Source organism: Vulpes vulpes, chromosome 2, assembly GCF_048418805.1.
Source record: "Vulpes vulpes isolate BD-2025 chromosome 2, VulVul3, whole genome shotgun sequence".
Lineage (NCBI taxonomy): Eukaryota > Metazoa > Chordata > Mammalia > Carnivora > Canidae > Vulpes > Vulpes vulpes.
Genome location: NC_132781.1, coordinates 24,799,432 through 24,825,995, shown reverse-complemented (window position 1 = coordinate 24,825,995; position 26,564 = coordinate 24,799,432). Strand labels below are relative to the sequence as shown.

The 26,564-nt window shown below is 50.3% G+C and overlaps 1 protein-coding gene across 1 annotated transcript; it reads left to right on the top strand.

Annotated features, from left to right (window-relative positions):
* Positions 1-19,490: 19,490 nt before the first annotated feature.
* HOXB13 (homeobox B13) lies at positions 19,491-21,486 on the top strand. The gene is made up of 2 exons (XM_025996279.1): positions 19,491-20,094; positions 21,233-21,486. Exons 1-2 carry the CDS (start codon positions 19,491-19,493, stop codon positions 21,484-21,486), a joined length of 858 nt encoding a protein of 285 aa, XP_025852064.1.
* Positions 21,487-26,564: the final 5,078 nt, after the last annotated feature.

Below are 26,564 nucleotides of genomic sequence, written 5' to 3'. Positions count from 1 at the left end.
CAGAAACCTATCTGCCAGAAGCCTGGAGGAGCTGTATCTTAGACTCCACCCCAATTTTCTAGTATTTTGTAAGCTGTTGGATGAGAGTCTGGTGACCTGGGGAGGCCGTTGCACTGGGCTGAAGCTTAGAGGGAGCCAGGATAAGCGAGCATCGGACCTGAGGTCTCTGTTCTGCAACGCTGACGTTTCCATCATTGTCCAACATGGGACTTTCCTGTGTCTTCTTTTTTTTTTTTTAAGTAATAAGCCCAATCTGGGACTCGAATTTACAACCCCAGATGGAGAGTCCCATGTTCGACTGAGCCAGCCAGGGGCCCCTGTGTCCTCTAATCTTAAGGAGAATGGAGAAGACAAGAAGATAATTAAGAAAATAACCAAATCTCCCCACCCCCATTTTCCAATACAGATGGAATTCTGCAAGAGAAAATCGAAGTGGGCAATAGTCCTAAATCTACAGCCCATTTCCTCCGTTTTTTTCTTCAGCTCCCAGAAAAAAAATGTCACCTCCCAGAAAAAAACTCCAGTACCTACAGATGGATACATTTAATTTATTTTTTAATTAAAATTTTATTTTTATTTATTTATTCATGAGACACCCAGAGAGAGAGAGAGAGAGAGAGAGAGGCAGAGACACAGGTAGAGGGAGAAGCAGGCTCCATGCAAGAAACCTGATGTGAGACTAGATCCCAAGACTCCAGGATCACACCCAGGTGGAAGGCAGGTGCTAAACCGCTGAGCCACTCAGGGGATCCCCTGATGGGTACATTTTAAATCCTCTGTAACATGTATAACTCTAATGACAGAACAAAACCACAATCTTACATTTTAATAAGTATAATAAAAAACAAATTAGTACGAATCTAGGGACACTGGATGGTTCAGCGGTTGAGCCTCTGCCTTCGGCCCAGGGTGTGATCCCAGGGTCCTGGGATCAAGTCCCACATCTGGCTCCTTGCATGGAGCCTGCTTCTCCTCCCTCTGCCTATGTCTCTGCCGCTTTCTCAGTGTCTCTCATGAATAGATAGATAAAATCTTAAAAAAACAAAAAAAGAATCTAGATCAACAAAAAACAGTAGAAAATGGGCAGATCCAAAAGACAGTTCTCTAAAAAAGGACACACAAATTGTTAAAAATAACGCTATGAAAATAAGTTTAGATTCTGCGAACATTAAAAATACACAAGGGAATGTAGATTTACAATATTCAATAATCTTTTGGTATATAGTAGTGAAAATGTTATCCTACTAGTCTGAACAAATAAATAAATCATTAACTTTGCAAAAAATGCACAAGGCTTTTGATAGGACCCATTTCTAAGACTATAACATGCATATACACACCGAGTTGTGCATTTTGTATACAGTAGTAGAAGAAAAGGAAGACAAAAATTGGAAACAATTTAGATAGCTATCAATAGTTGCCTAGTTAAGTAAGTTCTGGCACATTCATACAATAAAATAGAGTCACTAAAAAGGAGGCATTAGTAAAGATAGAGAACCATTATCAACATGATTTTTAAAATAAAAGACAAAATACAAAGCTTTGTGATGGCATGCTGCTATTTGTGTTAAGGGCTATATTTATAAGGATACTGAAAACTCAGCAGAGCAGTTGCTTCTGGGAAGGTCTGAGGAAAGAAGCGGGCGTACTTTTCTTTTCAACATATGTCTTTTGGTAACTTTTGAATTTTTCCTTTAGCATACATTATCTCTTTTTTAAAAGATGGATTAAAAGCCAGGAATTATCATTTTAATTGTGTTCATTTTGTTATGTAGGTATTGTGTTACATTGTGTTATGTAGGTAATAGAAATTTATTGTGAAAAAATTGAAAACAAAAATTAAAAACAAATTACATGCCTGTTTTTATAAGATCTCATCTACACAATCTTGATAATAACTAACGTGTGGACTTTTCTCATATAATTACAACTAATAAAATATCAGATCGTTGACTTAATCCATTAAAAAAATAAAAAGAGTTATTATTACTATTTTTTTTTTCTGAAGCAGGTTTGCAGTTTAATACAACCGGGACGATGCCAAAGCAGGTCCGGGTGAAAAGATGTATTCGGTGGGGGCGGAGGGTGTGTAAGAACTCACTCTTTTAGCGCCCGGACCAGGTCTGTACAGCTGAGACCTCCGAACGAACGCAGAATGAAGGGGGAAAGATTTGCACCATTCAGACTGAAAATGAAGCCAAAGTCTAACCGTGCGTTTTTAAGTGGAAACATAGGCACTGTGTGCGTCTGTTGGGGGCTCCCCAAATTCCCTGGGCGGCGTGGCTCCGTGGATCTCCGGCCCTTTGTCCCCGGCCCCGCGGAGAAGCTGCGGAGAAGCTCCAGGCCCCCCTGGGCCGCGGGGGTTGGGGGGCCCAGGGCACCTGGGAACCGAGATGGGGCAGAGAGAGCGTGCACGGTGCACCGTACTCCTGATGGAAAGAAATGCTTGTCTGCGGCCTCCCCAGACCCCAGGCGAGAGGGAGGGCCTGGACCCCGAGCCCTTCGCCCCGACCCGCCGGGTCGCTGGGGCCCCGCTTCGGGCAATCTCACGGGTCGGGCCGGTTCCCGCGCCTCACTCAAAAAGAGGTCGGCCTCCGGGTGCAGGTTCTCCGGGGATTGGGTGGGGAAGCCTTCTGGCCTGAGGTTCTCCCGCCGCCCGCCCGTACTGAGCTGGGCACCCTCCTCCCCTCGGAAAACGTGGAGCGAGAGCGGGGTGCCCTTTCGGTTGGGGCGACTCAGGGCGCTTGCTCTCCTGGTCCCTGGAGCGACCAGCGATCGCCTGGACCCGTTCAGCAGAACCCTGGGGCTGGGGTCAGACCTCCTCCCCGCAGCTTTGCCCAAATCCTCTTTCCTGCATAGACCGAGGCCGCGGCTATCTTGCAGGTCTCCTTCTCTAAAAATACAGGGAAACAGAGGCACAGAAGATTATAAAGAGATTTGCTGCAATTGGATTAGGAGATCTCGGGATGGTTTTGTGGTCAGCAGGATCCTTGGCAAGCCCAAGACACGTCGTCCTGTGAGGAGGAACAAAAGAGGTAAAGCCCTAGCTGGGGGTGAGAGACATCCTAACCAGGAGAGGGGATCCTGGAGAACAGGGAGATCTGACCCTCCAGGAGCCTCACAAGGACCCCTGGGGAGCAGGACTCTGACTTGAGAGCCAGCAAGCCAACCTTCCCAGCTTCTGGAGTCTTCTCAAAAAGCAGCCTCTCAGATGCTAAAATGATCCAAACATTATTGGAATTATAAACTGACTGGATTTACCCCCTCCCCATCCAAAACCATCAATTTCCTCCCTTTTCTCCTTCCTCTCCCTTACTGGGGACTCTGCTACCAGTTGTCAGCGTTGCCAGTTCCCTTCAAGAAACTGGGAAATGAGGGCCGATTAGTGTCTGCTAAGCAAGGTCCTTGGAATCCTATTCCTCTGTCACCCCCAACACCTCCTCCTTTCCCCCCTTTGACTGGTGTGGCTTAAACTGGAGGAGGGGGAGGCTTGGAATCTGAGTGCTCTAGCTTTCTTTGTGTAATGTGGCTCTGTAACACCAAACCAGAGGAGATGACCTCTGGTCATTCTTATAAGAATATTCTCTTATAAGAATAAGACTTATACTAAACATAGAAACAAAACCTCATTGGCTTTGGAGGACTTTAAATTGTGGGTGGATCTCTGGTCTTGCTTCTGACATAAGATTAGAACTGATAAAACTTCAGTATCACTCTAGATTGATTTGTTTATAAGCAAGGAACCAGAATACTTTCTCTTCAATAATCGGTAATTGGTAAAGGTGAGAGATTTTCCCCCATAAGGGTGGATCTATACCTGGATAAGGGCAAAGGAGGCCTGACAGCCTCCCTACAGGAGTTAACAACTCAGGTAGAGTGAATATTCCAGACAATCAAATATTTGGTCAAAGAAAAGCAAAACAATGGCTCTGGTTGATTTCTTCCAGAATTGGCTGAGCCTAGCTGGTTACTTTGGCATCTTAGAAAGCCAGCCTAGCAGGGTACTGAACTAGGTGATCTGTATTTGTGTCAACATGGGGTCTGGATGATTCCAGCCCCTGCTATCCTCTTGTCTAGTTTGTTCGGACTTCCCTTTGCTCTGTGTGCACTGAAATTCCCTAAGTTCTTTAACTTCAGTTTTCATCCATTTCCTCCCTCCTCCACACATCCATTTCCTCCTCCTCCCTCCCTCTATCTGTTTCTCTGTCTGTCACTGCATCCATTTCTCTGGGGGTTCTGGGGTTCCTCTGGATTCAGTCCCATAGGTCTGGTGATGGAATTACCTGTTTACCCATTAATTGGCTTGTTCAAATGCTACATCAGAGATCCCGTATGTGAGGACGCAGCTGCTGTCTGCCTGTGTTTATTAAATTCCCACACACTTTGAAATAGCATCAAAATTTCGTTCCTCCTGAAACTGAAAATTCGAGTAGGTCAGAGACAGAAGATTTTATTTTGTTTCAGTTTGTAGTCTGGTTGGCCTGGCCATGAATGGAAAAAAAGTTTCCAGGCCAAGACTCCAGCTGAGATACAGACTTTACCACCTACATTCGGAAGGATCTGGGGAACTGGATGGACCTGCTAGGACAGAGTTCTGGGGTCCAGAGGGGACTAAGAGGGAGCTAAGGTGTTTAGAATCCAGCCTCCCTTTTGCTAAAAAATAAATAAGTTCTGGCATCCAAATGAAGGAAAAGTTTTTTTAAAAGATTTTATTTATTTATCCATGAGGCACAGTGAGAGGCAGAGACAGAGGCAGAGAGAGAAGGAGGCTTCCTGCCGGAAGCCTGATATGGGACTCAATCCCAGGACCCCGGGATCACGCCCTGAGCTGAAGGCAAACGCTCAACTACTGAGCCACCCAGACACCCACGGAAGGAAATTAAAGGAGGCAAAAGGGAAAAGAAAACCAGGAAGAAAAAAAAGCTGGCGGTGGTGAGGCCCTTCTTAGCTCAGAACTGGCTCAGTCTTGGGCCCCTAGCAGAACCTTCCACACCCACCTCAGGTGCCAAAGACTGAGTAAACAAGCCATCCTGCTGTTCTTCCTTAAGTCTTCCCTTCTTCCCCCCCCACCCCCCCTCAAATACCCATACTCTTCTCTGAGGCAGGAACCCAGATGCAGTGCCAGAGTCTTCAACCCCTTCTTGCTTGAACTCAGGTTGGCCGGCTCCAAGTCCCCCTTGAATCCCTGCCACTCTCCTACCTTTCCTGCCCTATTCTGCACTGCCCTGGTCAGGGCAAAGGAGCTTGGCATACAGGTGTCACTGCCCAGAGTCTCCAGATTGCCCCGCTCCACATGGTATTTCCAGATTCTCTTTAAATAAACGGCTTCAGCTTTCCAATCCCAGCAAATCAAAAAAGTTTTCGAAATGTAGATTCCCTGGTGCCAGGAACCAGCCCTGCAATGCTAATGGCTCTATGGGGATCCAGCACTCCGTAGGGAAGGAGCCTGCTTTGTAGATGGGGGTCTGGAGTAAAGGGCTTTTACGTTAGATGGAAAGGAATTTAAATCCCAAACGGAAACTCCATGCTGCAAAGACCTCGTGATGTAAGGCAAACTGGAATCTTGGATGATAAAGACCCAGAGGCCCCAGTAGGAGGAGGAGCTGCAGTTGCCAGGTCAGCGGAAGCAAAATTGAGCCTAAATTTCTTTTCTGCAATGAGATAGCTTCACGTGCCCCTTGCAGATATTGCAGAACAAGTGAATAAGGTATATAAAGATGTGTTTGTGTATAAAACACCAGATTTTCTTTTTTAAAAAAGATTTTATTTATTTATTCATGAGAGACACGGATAGAGAGGGAGAGAGAGAGAGAGAGAGACATAAATGAGGGTGAAGCAGGTTTCCTGCTGGGAGCCTGATGCGGGACTCGACTCGATCCTGGGACTCGGGATCACGCCCTGAGCCAAAGGCAGACGCTCAGCCGCTGAGCCACCCAGGCACCCAAAAAAACAGATTTTTAAAGAAAGAAATCCTATCAAATCAGCAGTTGAGAAAACCAGACTCAGTTAATACCCCTGGCTGGATGAGTGAGTTAGCTCGCTCTCCCCCAGCTCCCTCCCTTCTCTCTCTCTTTCTCTCTCTCTCTCTCTCTCTCTCTCTCAGAGGCACTGCTGCTAGGATGAGCAAGCTCACTCTAAGCAAAAGTCACACTTATATTTCACCCCAAGGCTTTCAAAGGATAAATACAAGTTTTGTGTATGTCTCAGAGAGGATCACAAGCAGCCCGTTACTCAAGATGGATTATATGAGATTCGGTTTACGAGGGCAAATTGTGTTTCACACATGAGTCACCTTGAATAACCCAATTATTAATTAAAACCATGTCCTGCAGGGGAGAATTTATTACATTTGCCAGCTTTTTATGAGCTAGGTGTAGTTTGGAAATGAAAAATGCGAGCACTCTTCAATGAATGAGGTTGGCGCTGCATTCAGCACTCGCTCACGGAGACTCCCTCTCACCAGGTCCCTAAGAGCAAACTCTCCGGGAGGTGGGAGGGACTTCAGCTAAGACGAGTAGGGCAGAGCAGCCTGTTGCACCCCCTCTTCAGCTTCTGTATCCAGGGCCACCCCCACCAGTGTTTTCTGGAGTTCCTCTTGGAAACAAGTTGGGGCTGTGGAGTGGTTGATACAGCAGAGCTGGGCGCCTTGGAAAGCCAGAAGGGGTGTGGGCTATAGGGAGGGAATTCAGGGATGAGACAAAATCCTGGCTCCAGGCTCCTTCACAGTCCCTGGGAAAGAGGAGTGGGCATCTTGATCCTCTTCTCCAGGCCGAGAAGTCACAGCTTCTCCTCTGGCTGGGCACCACCAAGCTCAGCTCACCTCCCAGTTTGGGAGGTCATGTTGTGTGGGTGTGGGGAGCAGTGCTTCTCCATAGGCATGAGGCCAGAACAAGGTTGTAGGTTGGTTCCTCTTCTCCCAGTGGAAATCCTCACCTTCTCCTCTGATACCAGCAGCTACGACAGAAACAACCCGTTATTTACATATGTATAGTAAATTTGACAATCTTCCCTTCCCTCCTCTGTCTCCTAGCAGCCCCGGGTAGAAGGGTAGCCAAAGAAAATCACTTCCACTCTACAGATGAGGAGACTGAAGGTCTGAGCGAGGAGGCAGCTAGCCCAAGGGCACTCAGCTGGCAACACAGAACAGCGGGGACAGAAGTTCAAGTTCCCCCTGCAGTGATGCCCTAGGAGCAGAAAGGAGTAAGAGATAGCAAAAGTAGTCTGGATATTCCACCTCAGAAACAGAGGCTGCTCTGGTTCACTTGGGAAGCATGGAGGTCTCTCAGGGCATTCCCAAGGAAAGAACTGGATAGTTCTAGCCTGATAGCAGCAATTTTGCCTCTAGGTCTGGGACTATATTCAGTCTTTGACACTCTCTGAGCCCTGAATAATCCAAGGACTCATCAGAGGATCCTATTCTTGGCCATCTGAGAGTAGGAAAGGGAGGGAGGGAGGTCTCCCCTTCCAAGAGCAATAAGGGAACCAAAGAAAGTCAGGAAGTGGTGGTGGTGGGGAGTGGGGCCTGCCTGGCCCAGCTCCACCAGCTCTGGGAGGAAACAGAGACAACTGAATAGCATTCCTGGCCACAGCCAGCGGCCATGGACAGTGGAGCCTGTAAGAATAAGTTGCTTGTCCAACACAGAGCAGTAATCTTTTTTGAGGATGACCAATACCTTTGAGAATTGAGTTGACCCAATTAATGAATAAATGGCATGGGAAAAAGGAGCAAAGGAAACTGGTATGAGGAAAAAAGAGGAGGAAACACAAGTTAAGAGATGTGGCAGCCAAATGTAAGGTGTGGATTCTGTTTAGGTCATGTTTTGAAAAACTAATCATAAAAAGAATTTTGAGACTGCTGAGGAAATTGAAACATGGATAGTATTAAGGGATTGTTGTTAATTGTGTTACATATGATAATCACATGGAGGATTTGTTAAAAGAAAACAAAAAGAAAGATACGAAGAAGTCCTTATCTGTTCAACATTCCGACTGAAGTAATTTTGGGTAAAATAATGTCTAAGATTTGTTTTAAATTCCTCCAGGAAAAAAAAAAAACCTGAAATAAACTGGCTATGAGTGACAACCAATGAGGCTGAATGATAAGTATAAGGAAAAGATTATTTATCCTCTTCTGCATAGGCAAATTTTACTTTTTTTAATCGTTTCCTGTATATGTGAAATTTGCCATAGTGTATATGGGAAATGTGAAATTTTCTATTTCAAATTTACTGAAAATATATCAATAAAGCTGTGGATCCACATCTCCCAGAAAACCGCACACATGTACCAACTTTCGATTTCACAGGGTGAGCCCATGGAAGCAGGTGCAGAATCCTAAAGCTCTCCAAACACCATTTTCCCCCACGAAAGGACAGAATTAGAAAGTGATTTAATGGCAGATCAACCACACTGTGTTCTTCTGTTCTTTGCGGTGCTGTGGGTGTGAACAGTCCAGCAGGGAGACCCGAAGAAGTTTGGCTTTCAGTCATTTAGTTCTAGGTGAAAATCTCCTGGCAAACCCCTTGTTTCTCAGATAGACTCAGCTCCGAAGTGAAACAGGGTGGTGAGAGTGGTGATATAGAGGCAGACAAAGGGAGTTGAATTTAGTCCCCACATTTACAGTTTTAAAGATCGGGTGTGGGGGGAGGTCACTGGTCTAAAATAACTATGTATTAAAGAATTCCTTTTTAAAAAAATTTTTGGGATCCCTGGGTGGCGCAGCGGTTTGGCGCCTGCCTTTGGCCCAGGGCGCGATCCTGGAGACCCGGGATCGAATCCCACATCAGGCTCCCGGTGCATGGAGCCTGCTTCTCCCTCTGCCTGTATCTCTGCCTCTCTCTCTCTCTGTGACTATCATAAAAAAAAAAAAATTTAAGTGTTTTATTTACTTATTCAGAGAGCGAGAGAGAGGCAGAGACACAGGCAGAGGGAGAAGCAGGCTCCATGCAGGGAGCCCGACATGGGACTCGATCCCTGGACTCCAGGATCACACCCTGGGCTGAAGGCGGCACTAAACCGCTGCGCCACCGGGCTGCCCAAGAATTCCTTTTTTTTTTTTTTTTTTAAAGATTTTATTTATTTTTTCCTGAGAGACAGAGAGAGAGAGAGAGAGAGGCAGAGAGAGAGAGGCAGAGACACAGGTAGAGGGAAAAGCAGGCTCCATGCAGGGACCCCGACATGGGACTGGATCCTGGGACTCCAGGATCATGCCCTGGGCCAAAGGCAAGCATTAAACCACTGAGCCACCCAGGGATCCCTCCCCCATCCCTTGAATTCCTTTGTTTTGGAGTCAGTATTTCATTTTCCCCAACCCCTTCATTTTTCCCTTTTCCCATTCGATAACTTCTCAAATATCCTAGGTCCATTTTCAGCGTCGGTGTACTTTCTAATGGGATTGGTTTACATTTCAGAAATTGGAACCAGCTCCACATTTGAACAGGGAAGAGAAAGTGAAGTGGTGGGAGCCAGGATCTGGTGCCATGAAGACACGGGTTGGAGTCCAGGCTTCATCATCCATTAGCCTCTAGAAGTTGGAGAAATTAATCTCCTCAACCTTAATTTTCTTATCTACAAAAACCACAGTAACCATGGCCTTCTCTGCTCAGTTCTATTGTTGGGATTAAACGAAAGTTACACACGGGGCATTTATGGTCCTCAGCAAAGGACATGTTAGATTAGAATCACAAGAATCCCGAAGCAGCAGCCTGGAGAAGCCTGAGGGGCAGCGGGACAGACAGGGATGTTGGGGGGGATGCAGGTGCGAGGGGCTGGCCCAAGGGGCGCGGGGACCCCGGTCCCTACACCTGGTGCAACAGGCTGCGGCGCAAGGCTCTTCGTGGCCGCCAAACAAAGCAGGTTTGGGTCCAGTGGGAATTTTCACCTGGAAGTAAAACCTCTGCCTTAGGGTAGGGGCTCTCTGGGAGGAGGGTGCACCTCCTGGCACAGAGGTCTTCGGGTGGGTAGAAGGAGGCTCCCACTCTTTCTCCAGCGGAGCTGTCTGAGGGTAGAGCCACCCATCTGTGGGGCTGCTTTTCCAAGAGTGGGTGCGGGTGAGTAAACCAGACTGGGCGCCGTGGGAGTGCGTTCTACCACATTACTGAAAAATTGGCTCCACCAGGTGTTTACACGCCCGAAAGTAAGGGAGGTAAGGCTCTAGGACAAAAGGGGGAAAGTCTTTAGGCTGCCCCTCCTCTTGATGGAGAGTTGTTCCTAGGGCCCTTTGGTTCCTATGAAATGTCCTTTCTGGAGGGAGCCACTTAGCACAGATCTCAGGCCACGAAGCACCACGGATGAGGAGCTGGTCCACCATCCATCTGTGCCTGCCCTGGTCCAAGCCTTGGCGAGTACCCCTGGGACAGGTGATTCCTGAGGCTAGAAAGGCCACACAGAAGGGGCAAGCAGGGGACAAATGAGGCAGAACCTGAAGGTAGGCTGGTGTGGGAGATTCCAATCCAAAGCTGGAGGGCAAGTATCCCGAATTCCTGTCTGCATTATCCTCCAAACACCCGTAGCTGGAGATCTGGGCTGGGCTTTGCCAGATCCCAGCGGTTATTAAGGAATTGTGTGTGTGTGTGTGTGTGTGTGTGTGTGTGTGTGTGTGTGTGTATCCCTGGGTGGCTCAACGGTTTAGCGCCTGCCTGTGGCCCAGGGTGTGATCCTGGAGTCCCAGGATCAAGTCCCATGTCAGGCTTCCTGCATGGAGCCTGCTTCAACCTTTGCCTGTGTTTCTGCCTCTCTCTCTCTCTGTGTGTCTCTCATGAATAAATAAATAAAATATAGGGAAAAAAAAGATTCTCTCTTAAAAAAAAAAAAAGAACATTAAAAAAAAGGAATTGTGGGGAGATGGAGATATGGGGGTCTGCTTACCATGGCTCTTGTCCAGGCCTCCAACTGGGCCTCTGGAACTGAGCCTGGTTCTTAGGGAAAATTTCCTGGCTAACCTTAGGAATAAGAAACTGAGAACTCTCGTCTTGCTCAATGGGTCCAGAATAGCCAGACCAGCAGTCCCTTAGCCTGGGAAGAGGTGCCTTTGCGGCCAAGCTTCGGCCCTGTAGAACCTGGTAGACATGGAGTGAAACTTGTCGAGCTTCTGCACGCTCACGTCCCACGTCCCACTCAGTCTGGCATTTGGGAGTCTCCTGGGGCAGACATGGAGAGGGACCATCAGGGCATTACTGCAAGTTCCAACATTGCATCTAGCTGCCATAGTTGCCTACCTTCTGTGTTATTCATTTGTCCTGCTCTCACTATGGCAGCTCAAAGTTGTCTGGAACCACGGAACTGGCCATTCATCCTGAGGTCAATTCATTCTGATTTGGGCAAGATAGCTTCTTTCCCTAGGCATCTACCACCCAAACACTTGAACACATCACTGGCTAAAATGATCTCTAAGGATCCCATCCCTATGCCAAACATCAGCTGACTAGTTCCAGTAACTACAGAATTTGGGACTTCCTATTCTTCAAGGAAAGAGGAGAGAAAGGGGAGCCGTACATATCCCCCAATCAGAGCTGGCTCTAATTATTTTTCTTAAGATTTTATTTGCTTATTTATGAGAAACACAGGGAGAGTCAGAGTCACAGGCAGAGGAAGAAGCAGGCTCCCTGTGGGAAGCCTGATACAGGACTCGATCCCAGGACCCCGGGATCACAAACTGAGCCAAAGGCAGACGCTCAATCACTGAGCCACCCAGGTGCCCTGAGATAGCTCTAATTCATGACTTCATAGGAGAAAGCTTTTCTATCCTCTTCAGCTCCGAGATCCTTAGTCCCTGGTGTGAGTTTCTACACAGTAGCCTCCAAGATCAGAATCTTCTCCTAAGCCCTACCCCAGCCATATAAACAACTTGAGGGAGAGCAACATTCTTCATGTCTCTGGGGGAAAGCTTCTGGCATCCAGGGCCAATAGCAGCTACAGTCTCCTCTAATTGTGGACAAAGCTTATAGACTCTGTGGAGACTAAATAAAAAAAAAAATTTTTTTTTTTGGCAGGTGATTTTCCGATTGAAAGTGAAGGATATTTCATCTACTCTCAAAGTTCTTAGAAAACCCCTGGAGGAGGCTAGAGGGGAAGAAGTACTAGTTTAAACCCAAGTGATCCAGAGCCCACAGCTCTGCTCCAACCCCAAATCTCCGTTAATGGAAGAGTTCCCTGTGTATGGCCCAATATCGGCTCTGGATATTTAGGGTCAGTGTAGACAGGCAGCAGACAATCAGCCAGATTTCTCCAGGCTCATAACATGTTGGGGTCTGGGGAAAATGGCTGGCCCAGAAACTTGGTGGCTGGCCTGAGATGGACTTTCCTCCAGATCAGAGCACTTAGGTAGTAACCAGAAACTACCAGGTGTTATCTTAGGCTGGGGCTGAGATTCAGAAAAGTGTGTGTGTGTGTGTGTGTGTGTGTATGGACAGCACAGAGGTTGTTTTCTTTCTTTCTTTCTTTCTTTCTTTCTTTCTTTCTTTCTTTCTTTCTTTCTTTCTTTCTTTTTTTTACAGAGGTTGTTTTCAAGGAGGTAGTCCTTTGTGGCACTTTTCCCCTCCTATCATGGTTATGCTTCTTCAATGAGAGGAACCCATGAGCACCATGGACAGGACAGGCCTTAGTAAGCTTGGATTATGGGCCATTTTTCTTTGCCCCATCATGTGTGTTGTGTGTGTGTGTGTGTGTGTGTGTGTGTGTGTATGAAATGCCTACCTTTCTCCTTTCCAACTTTGTTTCTTGGAACAGATAGCTTAATGAAATGCGAAGGGAAGATTTTTTTGGTATAGAGGTGGGGGAGAGATAGAGAAAAAGGAGGTGGATCACAAGATGGTCAAATTCTGGATCATTGGGAAGGTCTCAGGCCTCTTCACAAGGGAAATGGGGAAATCAGAACAAAAAATTAAATCTCTCAAACTGTACTCTCCCCTAAGCCTCAAACCTATAGCTCCACTTTAGGCCAGGTAAGTTGGTTTGGACTTGAGGGGCCAGGGCCTTGGTGCTGACATTCCACTTGATTGCAGAAATGGAAACTCAGTCTTCATCGTAGCTAGGAAGGTCTATACTCTAGGGCCCCTGACAGTAGGCAGCATTTATCCTGGTAATTATCACCTATAGTCATGTGTCCCTCACTAAACACGGAAAAAACAAGGTGGAGGGGGTGGGGTGGGGAGGTTGTAACTCAAATTACTTTCTGGAAGTTGTAGGTAGGTTTTCTGATATATATTCCACATTCCTGAGTCCCATCCAGGATCGCAGGGGCTAGAACAAAGGAAGCTCAGTCTCTATGGTTCTGAGAAGCTGCTGCAAGCCCCAAAGATATTGGTTGTGAGTCTCCATTTGAGGATCCCACCTCTGCTACTCCACTTCCAGCCTTCGTAAGATCAGGAAGCTAGAGGGCTCCTCAGGGCATTACAGAATGAGGGTGGAGGAGGTGATCCCCTCGCACCAATTTGGTCCTATTTAATGGGCTACTGTGAAGTTTACACCCTGGGGCTGACTGTCCCAACTGAGTCAGCCCCTGATGGTTGACTTAGGGAGCCAGGTTTCAGGGCAGGGCTCCCTCAAGGACATAATAACCATGCCCTGCCCTAGATCCTTGTAGAGTAATCAGTGGCCAGCCCCAGGGCCTAGTTGTGGCTCTCTCTCTGGTTTTCCTCCCCACTAATACCCTCAACCTCTGAGAATGCTCCTTTCTGTGCTCCTGCTTGCTGCTGCTCTTCTGCCCAAAGTGAGCAGCACTGAGGCAGATTTAGAGAGCTGGGCTAGACCTTCTCTCCTTACACAGGCAGATGGGAAGACAAGGCTCAGAGAGTGGAAATGACTGCCCAACAGAACTTTGCATAAAACTTGTGCTCTGCAGTGCTCTAGGCCCCAAATTCCTGGTGGTTCAGGCCAGATCCATGCTGGACTTCTCTGGTTTGGGTGCGGGGTAGGGGTGGGGGCGGATAACTGAGGTCTATTCTCCCCAGCAAAGCCCTGGGTGGGAAGAGGGGGCTGGGGACTTTAGCAGCCCTTCCAGCTGGCACACAGCACACGTGGCAGGCAGGGAGCAGCCTGCTTGCAGGCCCACAGCTGCAGGACCAAAGGACTAGAGGCTCTTGGTCTCTGTTCAGCGACCCTCAGTTTCCTCCCCCTTCCTTCCCTCCGTCCCTCCACTCACGGTTCTTGGGCTTGGCTGAGTGCACCTCTGGTTTCCAGGCATCACCAGGGCAGGCGGCAGTGGCCGTGCAGTGGCAGCTAGCTGCTTCCCCTAACAGACCATCTTTTCACTGCAGTGTTCCATGCTGGAGGCCACGATCAATTGGCTTATTTTGTAGCTCTCCTCAGTCCTTGCTTCTGAAGCACTTGGATTTGTCCCGAGAGGGCCCCATCCCTGGGATGTCCCCAGGCGTCCCTGGGTGGGGAGGAACGATAGAGTTGACAGTAGCCTCCTTCTGAAGAGTCCGGTGTCCAATCTCTGGTCCTTGTAGCTCCTGTGCCTGGCCCTCAAATTTTCCCAAAGACTTTTCTTGAAGGTCGGGAGAGTCCCCGGTTGAGTTCATTTTCGAGAGAAGGGCCTGGACTCCCTCTCAGCCCCAGCGGCTGGCAGGGCTCTGCGGCAGGCCACTGGCTCCAGGCCTCCCTGCAGACTTGCCAGGGGCAGGCTCCCTGCCGCCGGAGAGCTGCCGCCCCACAGGCCCCTTCCAGACTTAGGAGAAGAACAATGGAAAATTGAGAGGACCGGAAAGGGAAAAAAAAAAAGCGAGTGTACTGGGGGGGAAGGGGACAGAGAACAGTAAATCAGGGATAAGGGAGAAAGAAATAGAAGGAAAGAAAGAAAAGGAGGAAGGAAAAAGAAAACGAAAGAAAAAATGAAAGGAGGGAAAAGCAAACAAAGAAAAAATAGTGTAAGGGACAGGTTGCGAGAAGGGGACAAAAAGATAAGTAAAAGGACCCCAGGATGGGGGTGGGTAGAGGAAGGAAGCACCACAGACAGAAAGAAAGAACTCCCGAAAAGAAAACTCATTAAAATCGAAGGGAAGAAAGGCAGAAAGGAGAACAAAGATGAAAAGAAAGATACCAAGAGACTAAAGACGGACCAAAGAAAACACCGAGGGGAAGGAAAGATACTAGAAAAGAGGAAAGAATAGAGCACACCGCGTTAGGCCTTTTTTATAAAGGAAGCGACGCCAAGCAGTTTAGCGCAGCGGAGCCCCGACCTTTTCAGGACAGGAATTGTCGGCGCCACAGATAAATTCTCATTATCCTCCGCGGCCCACCGAGGCCTGCGGTCGTGCGATCTTACACGTCGTTCCAGGTGCGAGATGGAAGCCACGGGGCGCTGATGGAAGCCACTGGGCGCTCATCTCGCTTTGCAAAAAAAAAAAAAAAAAAAAAAAAAAAGCATAATTTAACAAATGCCCCCGGTGGGGCGAGTGGGCGCCTCTCGCCCCCTTCCCCTCGCTGGCGCCCGAGCCCGAGCCCCGGCTGGGGGGGGTGGGTGCTGGGGGGCGGGGGCGGGGAGCTGACACCGAGGTTCCAAGTCCCGGTGGCCGGAACCCCTGGGGGCGCGGCGGCCGCGCTCAAAGGCCGGGCCGTAAAGGTCAGAGGCTGTCTGTGGGGCCGCGCTGAATGGGCTCCCGGAGGTAAACAGACTCTTAACTTTCAACTTGGCCTTGACCTTCCTGGAGGTGTCTGGGCGGTATGTAAAGGAGCCGCTGAGGCTTTCAGCGCGTTTGGCTGGGTCCGTAATGCTAGCCGGGGGTGCGGGAGGGGGCGGCTGGCGGGGGGCGGGGGTCCCCCGGAGGGCCTGAGCGGAGGCTCCCAGCAGGACACAAAGGAGTCTGCGGGGCTGGGGGAAGGGTTGGCTCCGGCCCCCGCAGGCTGGGAGGTCAGGAGGTCTGGGTTGTTCTGAGACCTTAGCGGAGCTCACGTGGAGCTCCTGGGAGGATTTGGAGGCTCTGAGCCTCAGTTTCTCTTCGTGGGAGTCTCAGGCATACCCAAGGCTATGAGAGGCAAGTGAGAAGTGACCAGTACTCTATTTAGGGCAATGGTCCTTTTCTCTTCAAATAAGAACAGGTGGCTATTGTTCATTAGACACGGATACACTTACAGAAGCACACATAGAACTCATTTTTATTCAGTTTATAAAATGCTCTCAAGTGCAAAATTTCACTTAGTCTTCACAGCATTCTTGTGAGGTAGAAATCATCGTCCCCATAAGGAGGCAGATAATATTTACAGATAAGGAGAATTAGTCCTACCTTATCGGATTGGCAGCTAAGATCTATGATAAGTCACAGACAGATGCACATACATATATGTGTACAGGAAATGGGAACACATGCTTGTATGCTAATAAATATGGTATCCAGAACTATTCCCTGGGATCTAGTAGATACTAAATAAATTGCAGAGTATGACAAACACAGAAACAAAAATCCTATAGTATTTATTTGTGTTGGAATGTATCTGTTTCCATAGGAGTGAACAGCACAGTTGCAGAGTTTCACACACATGAACTAGAACACTACATCCCCAAATCGCAAAGACAGGTAGTGTAGCTAGGAGTCTTTAAATTCTTATATTTAATTATTTTCCTTCTAAAAATAGAGATAAAACTGATGTACAGTAAAGTGCAGAAACATCAAGTGTACAGATTGGATTTTCACGAAGTGAACACACCCATGTAACTATCGAGCAGATTGAGATCAAGCACATTTCCAGCACCCCAGAAGGCTTCCTTAGGTCACCTCTGAGTCAGGAACCTTCCTTCCCAGGGTAATGTCCTCTGACCTCTATCACCACAGATTAATTTTGCCTGTTCTTGAACTGCACAGAAATAGAATCACACAATAGTTACACTCTTGCGTCTGGCTACTTTCACTCACATATCTGTGTGACTCATCCATGTTGTGTGTGTGTAGTGGTAGTATTTTTTTATTGCTACATATTACTCCATTCTTTAATTATAGCATGATTTACTTACCCATTCTACTACCTGTGGACATTTGGGCTGTTTCTATTTTTTAGCTCCAGTGAATTAAGCTGCTTTGGACATTCTATTCCTTCCCTTTGATGGACACGAGCATTCATTTCTGTTGGGTATATGTACAGGAATGAAATTGCTGGGCTATAAGCTACAAATAGAATTATTTATTTCTGAATTTAGGGATCTATATGTCTGTACTGTCATCTACCAAGTAAAAACCAGTGAAAAGGAGCACCTGGCTGGCTCAGTTGGTGGAGCATGTAACTCTTGATCTTGGGGTTGTGAGTTCAAGCCCCACATTGGGTGTAGAGTCTACTTTAAACACACACACACACACACACACAATAACAAAGTGAAAACGTTTTAGTTTTTAGGTACAAATCCTGGTAATTCTGTACTTCATTATTAGACAACCAAGAGGCGATGACAAGAAACTAGAAAGCATCAACGAGATATCTTCTCCTTTTCCTCTCATAGGGTTTTCAAATACAATAAAATCTAGTGAGAATTTTGTGCTTGGTGTCTTCTATTATTAGCAATTTTCATTGAGGGTGAGATATAATCTCCACTACAATCCCACAGCTTGGGAAAATTTCAGTTTGCATGAGCCATTTTCTGAAAGATGGTTCAGGTTCAGGTTCAGGTTCAGGTTCAGGTTGGTAAGGTTGGGCATGGCAAAGCCCACCTCGAGTCAGAGTGGTTTGTTCCACACAGTTGCCACCACCCTGGTGTGGAAAGGAAAGTTTCCTGCCTTCTCCAGAAAATCTGAGGGGTTCTAGAAAAAGTAGACTCAGAAGGATTTTATTTGGGAGGGGTAGTGAAGGAAACAAAACCTCTGAAGATTTGTGAAACAAATTGGTTTGAGTCTTCTGAATTGCTCTGTATGAAAGGGCTCAACAGGGATGCCTGGTTGACTCAGTGGTTGAGCATTTGCCTTCATGCCCAGGGCATGATCTTGGGGTCCTGGGATCAAGTTCTGCATCAGGCTCCCCACAGGGAGCCTGTTCCTCCCTCTGCTTCTGTCTCTGCCTCTGTCTCTCATGAATAAATAAATAAAATATCTCTTTTTTAAAAAGGTGGGGGCTCAACAGAGGGGCCTCCAGCAATTCTTGCAATGGTGGGGCTCTCTCTCCAATCCCTTTTTCCTTCTAAGGAAGTGGAAAGCCTGGAGGAAGCAGATAGGGGTCCTGGGCTTTCTGGATACTCAGCTTGGGTAGGAATGTGTCAGGGTCAGAGTGAGTCACCTGGGCCTCTTGGAACACAAGAGGAGAACCCCAGGGCAGAGAGACTAGACATCTCCACACAGGGCAGGCTTCTTCTTTCTTGGGGTCCAGAACCCTTGCAACTAATGCATGGCCAATTAGGCCTGGATTCGCAGAAATTCCTTAGATCTCAGAAAAGGAGGGAGGGAAGAGGTCCTCTTTTCTGGCCGGTACTTCAGGATTTTATAAGATCCGTTCCCATTCCCTCCTTCAAGTTGTCTCTTTCTCCCTTTCTGCTGCTGTCCCTGCCTCTCTCTCTCTGAATATACAGGTCATGCGTGTCCTCTCTCCTACATATCTCTCTCCCCACCATTAAATGCAAATCCAGACCCCCCCTTTCACAGGCTACATCCAGAAACTTCATTTCCCCTTCAGATCTGACCCTTGCACGTCCCAGGCTCCAGATGTCCCGTCTTCTTCGGAGCTCTTGTCCCCCTCCCTCTCCTTCTGCCCCACCCTGATCCGGGAGCGGCGGGGCGGGAGCTGGGATCCCCGGGGAAGGGGCTTGCCAGGCACTTCCCTGGGCAGCGTATTACGCGCATCCGGAATAGGAGGGGCACCTGGAATGAACCGGGTTGCTTGTAGCCAGGACCCAGAGCCGGGGGCTCCCAGAAATACCCGTTGGCCCCCATTTCCCAGCCTCTTCTGGTTCAGGCACATTCCCAGGTTCCCCTTTCAGGCACAGAGCGGCCTCCCGCCCCCCCTTCCCCTTGAGACGCACGTTTTATAGGGGGAGCTTTTTATTCTCTCGTTAAACCAGCCAAAGCACCGGAGACAGAGAGCCAGGGAGGGAGAGGAGGCGGCGGAGGTGGGATGGGCCCCTGTCTTCTCTCCCTCCGCCTCCCTCCTCTCCGCCCCCCCCCCCCCCCCCCCAGCTGGGAAGCTCCAAACTGGACAGCAGCTTTCCTCTGCGTCGTTTTCACAGGCAATAAAAGTGAGGGAGAGGGAAAGAGGGAGAGACGAAGGGAGGGAGAGAGGGAGGGAGGGAAGGAGGGAGGGAGGGAGGAGAAGAGACAGAGAGGAGCAGGGGTAAAGTATTTTCGCAATTTCTGCCCTGAAGATTTTATTAGCCTCTCCCGCAGGCCGCAGCCAATCAGCGCGCGTGCCCTGGCACCTGCGTCTCCTGCGTCAGGACGGCCGGGCTGAGCGAATGCAGCGCCCTGAGGGCTGCGAGCGATTTAAAACGCCTTGGATTCCCGGGGCCTGGGTGGGGAGAGACAGCTGGGTGCCCCCCGGATCCCCCCTCCCCAGCGCCCCATGAGCGGACCCTCGGCCCCATGGAGCCCGGCGACTATGCCACCTTGGACGGGGCCAAGGACCTGGAAGGCTTGTCGGTAGTGGGAGGGGGTCGAAATCTCGTGGCGCCCTCGCCGCTGGCCAGCCACCCCGCCGCGGCGCCTCCGCTGATGCCCGCTGTCAACTACGCGCCGCTGGATCTGCCGGGCTCCACGGAACCGCCCAAGCAGTGCCACCCTTGCCCCGGGGTGCCCCAGGGGGCGGCCCCGGCTCCGGTGCCTTATGGCTACTTTGGAGGCGGGTACTACTCCTGCCGGGTGGCCCGGAGCTCGCTGAAACCCTGTGCCCAGGCGGCCACCCTAGCTGCCTACCCCGCGGAGACGGCCACGGCCGGGGAGGAGTACCCCAGCCGACCCACCGAGTTTGCCTTCTATCCTGGGTACCCGGGACCCTACCAGCCAATGGCCAGTTACCTGGATGTGTCGGTGGTGCAGACTCTGGGAGCCCCCGGGGAGCCTCGCCACGACTCCCTGCTGCCTGTGGACAGTTACCAGCCCTGGGCCCTCACCGGTGGCTGGAACGGCCAGATGTGTTGCCAGGCGGAGCAGAACCCACCCAGTGCCTTCTGGAAGGCAGCATTTGCAGGTAACTTGCCCCACTATGTTTGTTGGGTCCCCTTGGTGCTGACTGTGGGTGGTAGGCCCTGCTGGTGCTCGCAGGGGGAGGAAGTGAAGGGAGATTTGGGGCCTGTGAGGAGGAGCTTGTGCTCGTCGTTGGCTGTTAGGACGCTGAAGGAGGGTTCAGGCAGATGAAGAGACAGGGTGGAGGCCCCAGAGGGTCAGCATGAGGGGCCTGAGCTGGGTGCTATTGGAAGGCTGTGGGCTACCAGGTACCTTCATCTCCTTAGGAGGCCTTGGGACCTGCTTTTCAATATGTCCAAGTGTTTGATTCTTTTTGCTGTTGACGGGAATCAGGCTGTTCTACCTCGCAGATCCGAGGGTTAATTCTACCAAAAGGCTAAATGACTCTATTCAGTGAGTAATGGGGATGGGGTGGGTAGGAACATGGATATTGAATGTTCTGTGAAGAATACAAACCCTCATTTTCTTTCAGATGAATTTTTCAGTTTCTTTTTAAAAATATTTTATTTATTCATGAGAGACAGGCAGAGAGAGAACGAGAGGCAGAGACACAGGCAGAGGAAGAAGCAGGCTCCATGCAGGAAGCCTGATGTGGGACTGGATCCTGGGACCCCAGGATCACGCCCTGGGCCGAAGGCAGGCACTAAACTGCTGAGCCATCCAGGGATTCCAATTTTTCAGTTTCTAAAGGAAAATCTAGATTCCCTGCAGTTATAACTTAGGGGCATGTGTATGTGTGTGTGTGTATGTGTGTGTGTGTGTATTGGGAGTGGGAGCAGAAATGTGTTCCTTTCTGCACTTAATTTGCCTGTAGAATCTATGAGAGTGGCCAAGAGTCTGAAAATGCATGAGGGTGGATATATGTGACTGTGGGCAAAGGTCTGGCAGGGTGTGATGGGTGTGTTTGCAGACCTGCAATGCTGAGGACAGGGATGGGTGAGGATGGCTTGCAGGAACCTGGTCTTTCAAAACCTAAGTGGTGATTAGAAAACAGCCAGAAGTCAAGGTGTCCCCCAGTGCTTTGGGGGAGTGGTTGTGTCTGGGTGCTCCCATAGGATTGCTTAGCTTGTAGGGCCTGCGTTTGTGCGTGGGCTTGTGGGTGGAGGTCTGAGTGTGGCTCTCTCTCTCTTCTTCCATGGCAGAGTCAGGCACACAGCACCCTCCGGATGGTTGTGCCTTCCGACGTGGCCGTAAGAAGCGCATTCCTTACAGCAAGGGGCAGTTGCGGGAGCTGGAGCGCGAGTATTCAGCTAATAAGTTCATCACCAAGGACAAGAGGCGCAAGATCTCTGCGGCCACCAGCCTCTCAGAGCGCCAGATCACCATCTGGTTTCAGAACCGCAGGGTTAAGGAGAAGAAAGTCCTTGCCAAGATCAAGACCAGCACTACTCTGTGAGGGAGATCCCTGGCTGGGGGAGTGGGGGAGAAATAGAAGTATCCTAGGGAGACCAGGAGCCTGCCAGCGCCAGGCTGGAACGCAGGACTCTGCTGAGGGGCTCCCAGAGGTTGCACTCTTCCCAGGCCACAGCTCCTGGGCTGTTCCTCAGGGATGGCCCGGGTGCCCCCATATGTTTTAGGGAGCCAGTGAGGCCCAGAGTTATAGTCCAGTCCACCAGAGTGACATACCACCCACAGGACCTGTCGCCAGTCACAATCATTCATCCTGGTAGTGGTAATAGTCACCATAACCAGTATGAGTTGCCATGATAATTAGTTTCAAATTTTTATCTAGAGCTCTGAAGAGCACTTGAGAAACTGTTTGCATGGATTGAGCTGATAATGAATAAACTTCGAGGGAGACCCAAGGCAGGGAAGCTTCCTTTGCATCCACATCCATTTCCAAATCCTATCCCCCACCCCAGTGACTGCAGCAGATAGGAGAAAAGGCAGATTCACTCCTGTGACTACCGTTGCTCATTTGACATTTTTCTAAGATGACTCCTGGGCAGGATGGACAACACTGGGGGGTATCTCTCCCTCCCTCCCTGTCCACACCCTGGGTTGTATGCTGAGGTCTCAGAAGTCCCATCCTTAACTCTTAGATTTCGTCCTTGTGTGAAAATGAAGCCAGTGAACTGCCCTCCTGAGTCCTCCTACCTCCAGAAAAACTGAGTTTGAGAAAGCTCCTGGATAATTCACCATCTCTCATTTCTTCCCCTAAACTTTCCAAGTCTTCCCTTAACAATCCTGGTGGTTCTGTCCAGGTTATAGTTCATTGGGGCATTTGGGAGTTGCATGAAATAGGTATTTGTGGCCTTGTAGACATGCCCCTCCCAGGCACAAAGAGTTACAGAACTAGGGAGTAGAACGCTACCCTATTGGCAGGCACAGCACAAACACGCTGGAATAGCCAGGCTGGAAAGAAAATCAGAAAATGGCCCTTCACCACCCATTCTCCCTCTGCTTTGCTTCTACTTGACATCAGGAGACGTTGTGGGTCCCAAGCCTGGGAGATGGGTCAGGCCCTTTTGTGGGTGAAAAAACAGTGGGTGGCAGAAGCCCAAAGACTCAGGTCAGGCGTCTTAGGCAAGAGTGGCTGCAGATCTCTTTCCTTTTCACTTTGTGCTGGTTTGGTCCAACTACCCTGAATCCTGGGTAGGTGGAGGATCATGTTGGCACCAACTCTCTTTTCTCCATCCACATAGACAGAGACTGAACATGTGTGGAATTGCAGACACCTGGGGCAGACATGCTGTTCACAGAGCTGCAGAACCCAGGACCCTGACACGGAGCCTTGGCCTCTGGGAGGGCTCCCTCACGTCACGTACCTGGGCCCACTGCCCTGTGGGATTCACCACCTTGGCTGCACGGCCAAGTCAGCGGGTTTGCCCTGGATCTTCCTTTGCCTGGGCCGACACACTCCCTGTGATCCAGAGCCCAGGCTGGAAGTGGAGAGGACCTGTACAACCCACGATCCCAGACACCACCAGGAGCAGCTGGTGAGGCCGGCGGTGACTGTCTCAATGGTGTCTCAGAGCGGGCTCAGCCTCCTAGTTCTCCAGGAAGCCCTGTGTAGCCAAGGCACGTTTACAACCCCTGCTGTCAGGTGGGATTATAGTCCTGGCTCCTTTCCTGGGAATGAGTTGAAAAGCAACTCAGATTCTCCTTAATCTATTTACCAAAGAGGAACCCAGGGCCAAGGGGGAAAGGCTCCAGAGGTGGCCATCACCCTCCCCTGTTGGGACTCCTTGACTGTGTCTGCTTAAGGGAGAAGAGGGGAGGTGTCAATTTTGTGATTAAAAAACAAAACAAAACAAAACAAACAAAACAAACCCTTCCAAACTCCTGGGTCCTGTTTAAGCTCCTTGATAAAGCACCCGGCTCAGAGGAAGTTACTTCCTGCTTTTCATTCTCTTCTAAGCAAAGTCTCAAGCGAGTAGCTTTTAACTTCAGGGGTCCTCAAGGATAGTGTGTGCGGACCCCTCCCTCGCTGCTTCAGAAGTGGCCAGACTTCAGTGCACATAGGGATGTGGGCAGGGTGCGGGAGAAATGAAGGGGGCTTTATGGTGCGGGGTCCCCTTCCAAAGGAGAGAAAAGACCGCAAAAGGGGCTGACACTTGGACTAACCCAGCCAGCCTAGGTGGAGCCCTGAAAGGAGTCAGAGACCTCGAGACCCGTCCTCCCGGGGCTCTAACTTCTCCGCTACCAGGGACTTAAAGTTTCGTTGTATTATTCGTTCGCAGTAATTTCAGAACGAACCAAAAATTTGGGATTTTAGAGATTTATTTCGCTACCAATGTGAGTTTGTGGATTATTAAAAAGGCAAGGTCGCCCCCTTCCGGCAGAAGTTTGCTATTTCAGGGAAACCCGCCGGGCGGCTGGGCCTGGACTGTCCCTCTAGGAGCCCCAGGGTTCCGGATGCCTGGGGTCTCCCGCCTCCCGGGGTTGGGGAGTTTGGGGCAGCTTGTGAGAGCGACGGGACCCGGAGGGATTGGGCCAAGGTATCTGCAGACGTATCGGTCCGGCAAGCGAGAGACCAAGAGGCGGGCAAGCAGGGCAGCGCGAGCGATCTGGAATAGAGAACAGGCTCGCCAGGGCTCCAGAAGCCAGGCCGCGGCGCCCTCCGCCCCGGGTCCAGTTCCTCCAGCGGACGGAGTATTTTCTTTATCTTCCTCCGCAGAGCAGTTCGCGGTGACACCCTCCTTTTTTCTCCTGGGAGTGAGGCTTGGAATCTATGCAAAACAAAACAAATTTAAATTTCGTTTGGCTTTACATCCTTTCATGAAACCCCTTTCCAAACACCAATTTTACTCCCGAGGCAGATTATACCCCCTCCCACCCAGACCGAGCACTTAAAAATCTCTCACTAATTTGGGTTAAATTTTAACAAAACCCGTACATTTACGTTTACATTTACTTGACTGCAGCGATTTGCTTCTGAGTAGGGCCATTTTTAGATCCCGGGGAGCGTGTTTTGCTAAAAATTATCCAGACTGAAACATGTGAGCACAACGTTCATAAATGGCTAAATTCAGACAATCTCATGAACAAATGCATGTAGAAGTGCCCAAATATACTCCTGAAAATACACCAGGCGTCTTTATCCACTACCGAGGCGTAATTGTTCTCAGAGCTGCGCTCCGCGCGCTCTCACTCCGAGCCAAACATTTCGGCCTGTGAGTCTCAGCAAGCGTCCAAATCGGATCGGAGGGTCGCGTCTACGCCGGCTCCACGGCCGAAATCACTTCTAACTCCAAAGCAGTTGTTATTTTTATTAGGCTTCCAGAGGCCGATTTGGGGGGTAGTGGTGGAGAAGTGCGTACACGCGACCTCCGGAAGCTCTTTTCGAATCTAAATCCCCGCAGCAGCCTAGCCAAGAGCCAGGCGGGGGCTCCGGCCCTGGGGTCCTCTACTCACGCTGGCGAACGCTTGCGGCAGCTCAGCACTCCGCGGGCTGCGGTGTCCCCCGCCCCAGCCACCCCTCCCGGGAGTCGCTCCAGAGCGGGAAGCTGCCCCGGAGGCTGGAAAAAGACTCTGATCGATCCCCCTCCCCCCCCCAGTTCTCCCAGCGGCCCGGCTCCCCTCCTCCGACTCAAGCAAACTGCCCTCCCCTCCTTCCCTTCATTGATGTTTTATCCGAAGGCCCAAGTGCAGCACTTTAATTTGGTTTCCTTCGGGGGAAACTCTCCGTGCCCCCCGCCCCGGTCCGGTCTCCTAGAAACCCCGGAGCCAAGATCGTGGATTAGATGCGTAAACCTGCAATAGAGCGCGGAGGTGCCTGCTGCACCGGGGCAAAAGGAGACGGTTCTGCTGTTCTGGAGGAAATTTATATCCTATTCTCCCCCACTTGAACGGTTCCTCTCCAGGAGAGGGGGGAGGAAGCAGTAGAGTGGCTCTCCGCCTCTCACCCGAGTGGGACACCCCTCCGCTCCCCCCCACCCCGCCCCCGTCGGCGCAGATCTGGGCCTGGAGAGAGACTTAAAATCATCCTGGGGCGACCTGATGCCAGCCTTTCGGACTCTGTCGGCTACAAGTTACCTCTGTCTCGAAAGGGAGTGAGGGTGGCCGAGCAGACGAAGGATAGTGTTCCACCATGGGCTTCCCTCCCCTAAATTGCCCCCGAAGTGAGAGAGGATTTGGCTACAGCAAGAGTTCAATCGCCCCCAGAATGAGAAAAGGAGAGAGTCTGCGGATGCCTGGAGGGGAGGGGATTGAGTGGGAGGGGAGGGTCAGGGGCTTTGCCATTGAACGTGAAGTTTCAGGTAGGTGGTCTCCACCGCCTCCGCCCCCACTCTCCTAAACGCTGTGCTAGAAGTTGGGGGGAAAGGTGGGGGAAGGATGAGGGAAGGGTGGGGGGCCACCTCCGGTCTTGGGAAGGAGCGAGAAGGTCATGCAGTGGGGAAAGGCTGGAGAGAACTGGAGGACGGCTGGGGATGCCGAAGGTGGCGTGGAGGTGAGGAGGCCTGGGTCTTGCGCTGGGGAGGAGACTGGCTCCAGCCTTCTCCCAAGGTGGGGAGCATTCCACAGAGCGCCCTCTCCCTGAGCTCCGCCCCAGACTCTGCTGGGGGGGGGCACCTAGTGCTGCGCCACCTGTCCTTCCGCCTCTGGCCCGAGGTGCTCTAGCGGAGCCCCAGTCCCGGGCCGCTCCGAGGCTGAAACCTTCCGGCGGGGGCCTGCAGCGCTCAGGGCCTGGACGCAAGATGAAGGTCTCTCCTTTGCAGAGAGAACAAGAGTGTTATGTGCCCACTTCTCAGACCAGGGACCGGCCCGTTTCAATACCTCCAAGACTGCGTTTCTCCGTAACAAGGTAAACTGATCCGTGGGCCAAAGGCACTAACCGCTTTCTCAGTCTGGGACCCGCCTCAGGAAGCCCCGGGGTAGTCCTCCAGGAATTTGGAGGCCTCCGCGGTCTGAGCGGGCAGGGAAGGGCGGATAGAAGGGACTTGAGGCCAGACAGAGACCCACCACCTGGCGAGGTTCCTGGCCTCCACGTCGGTTCCTGGAGAGACACGCAGCTGCCTGAGCAGAAAGCGC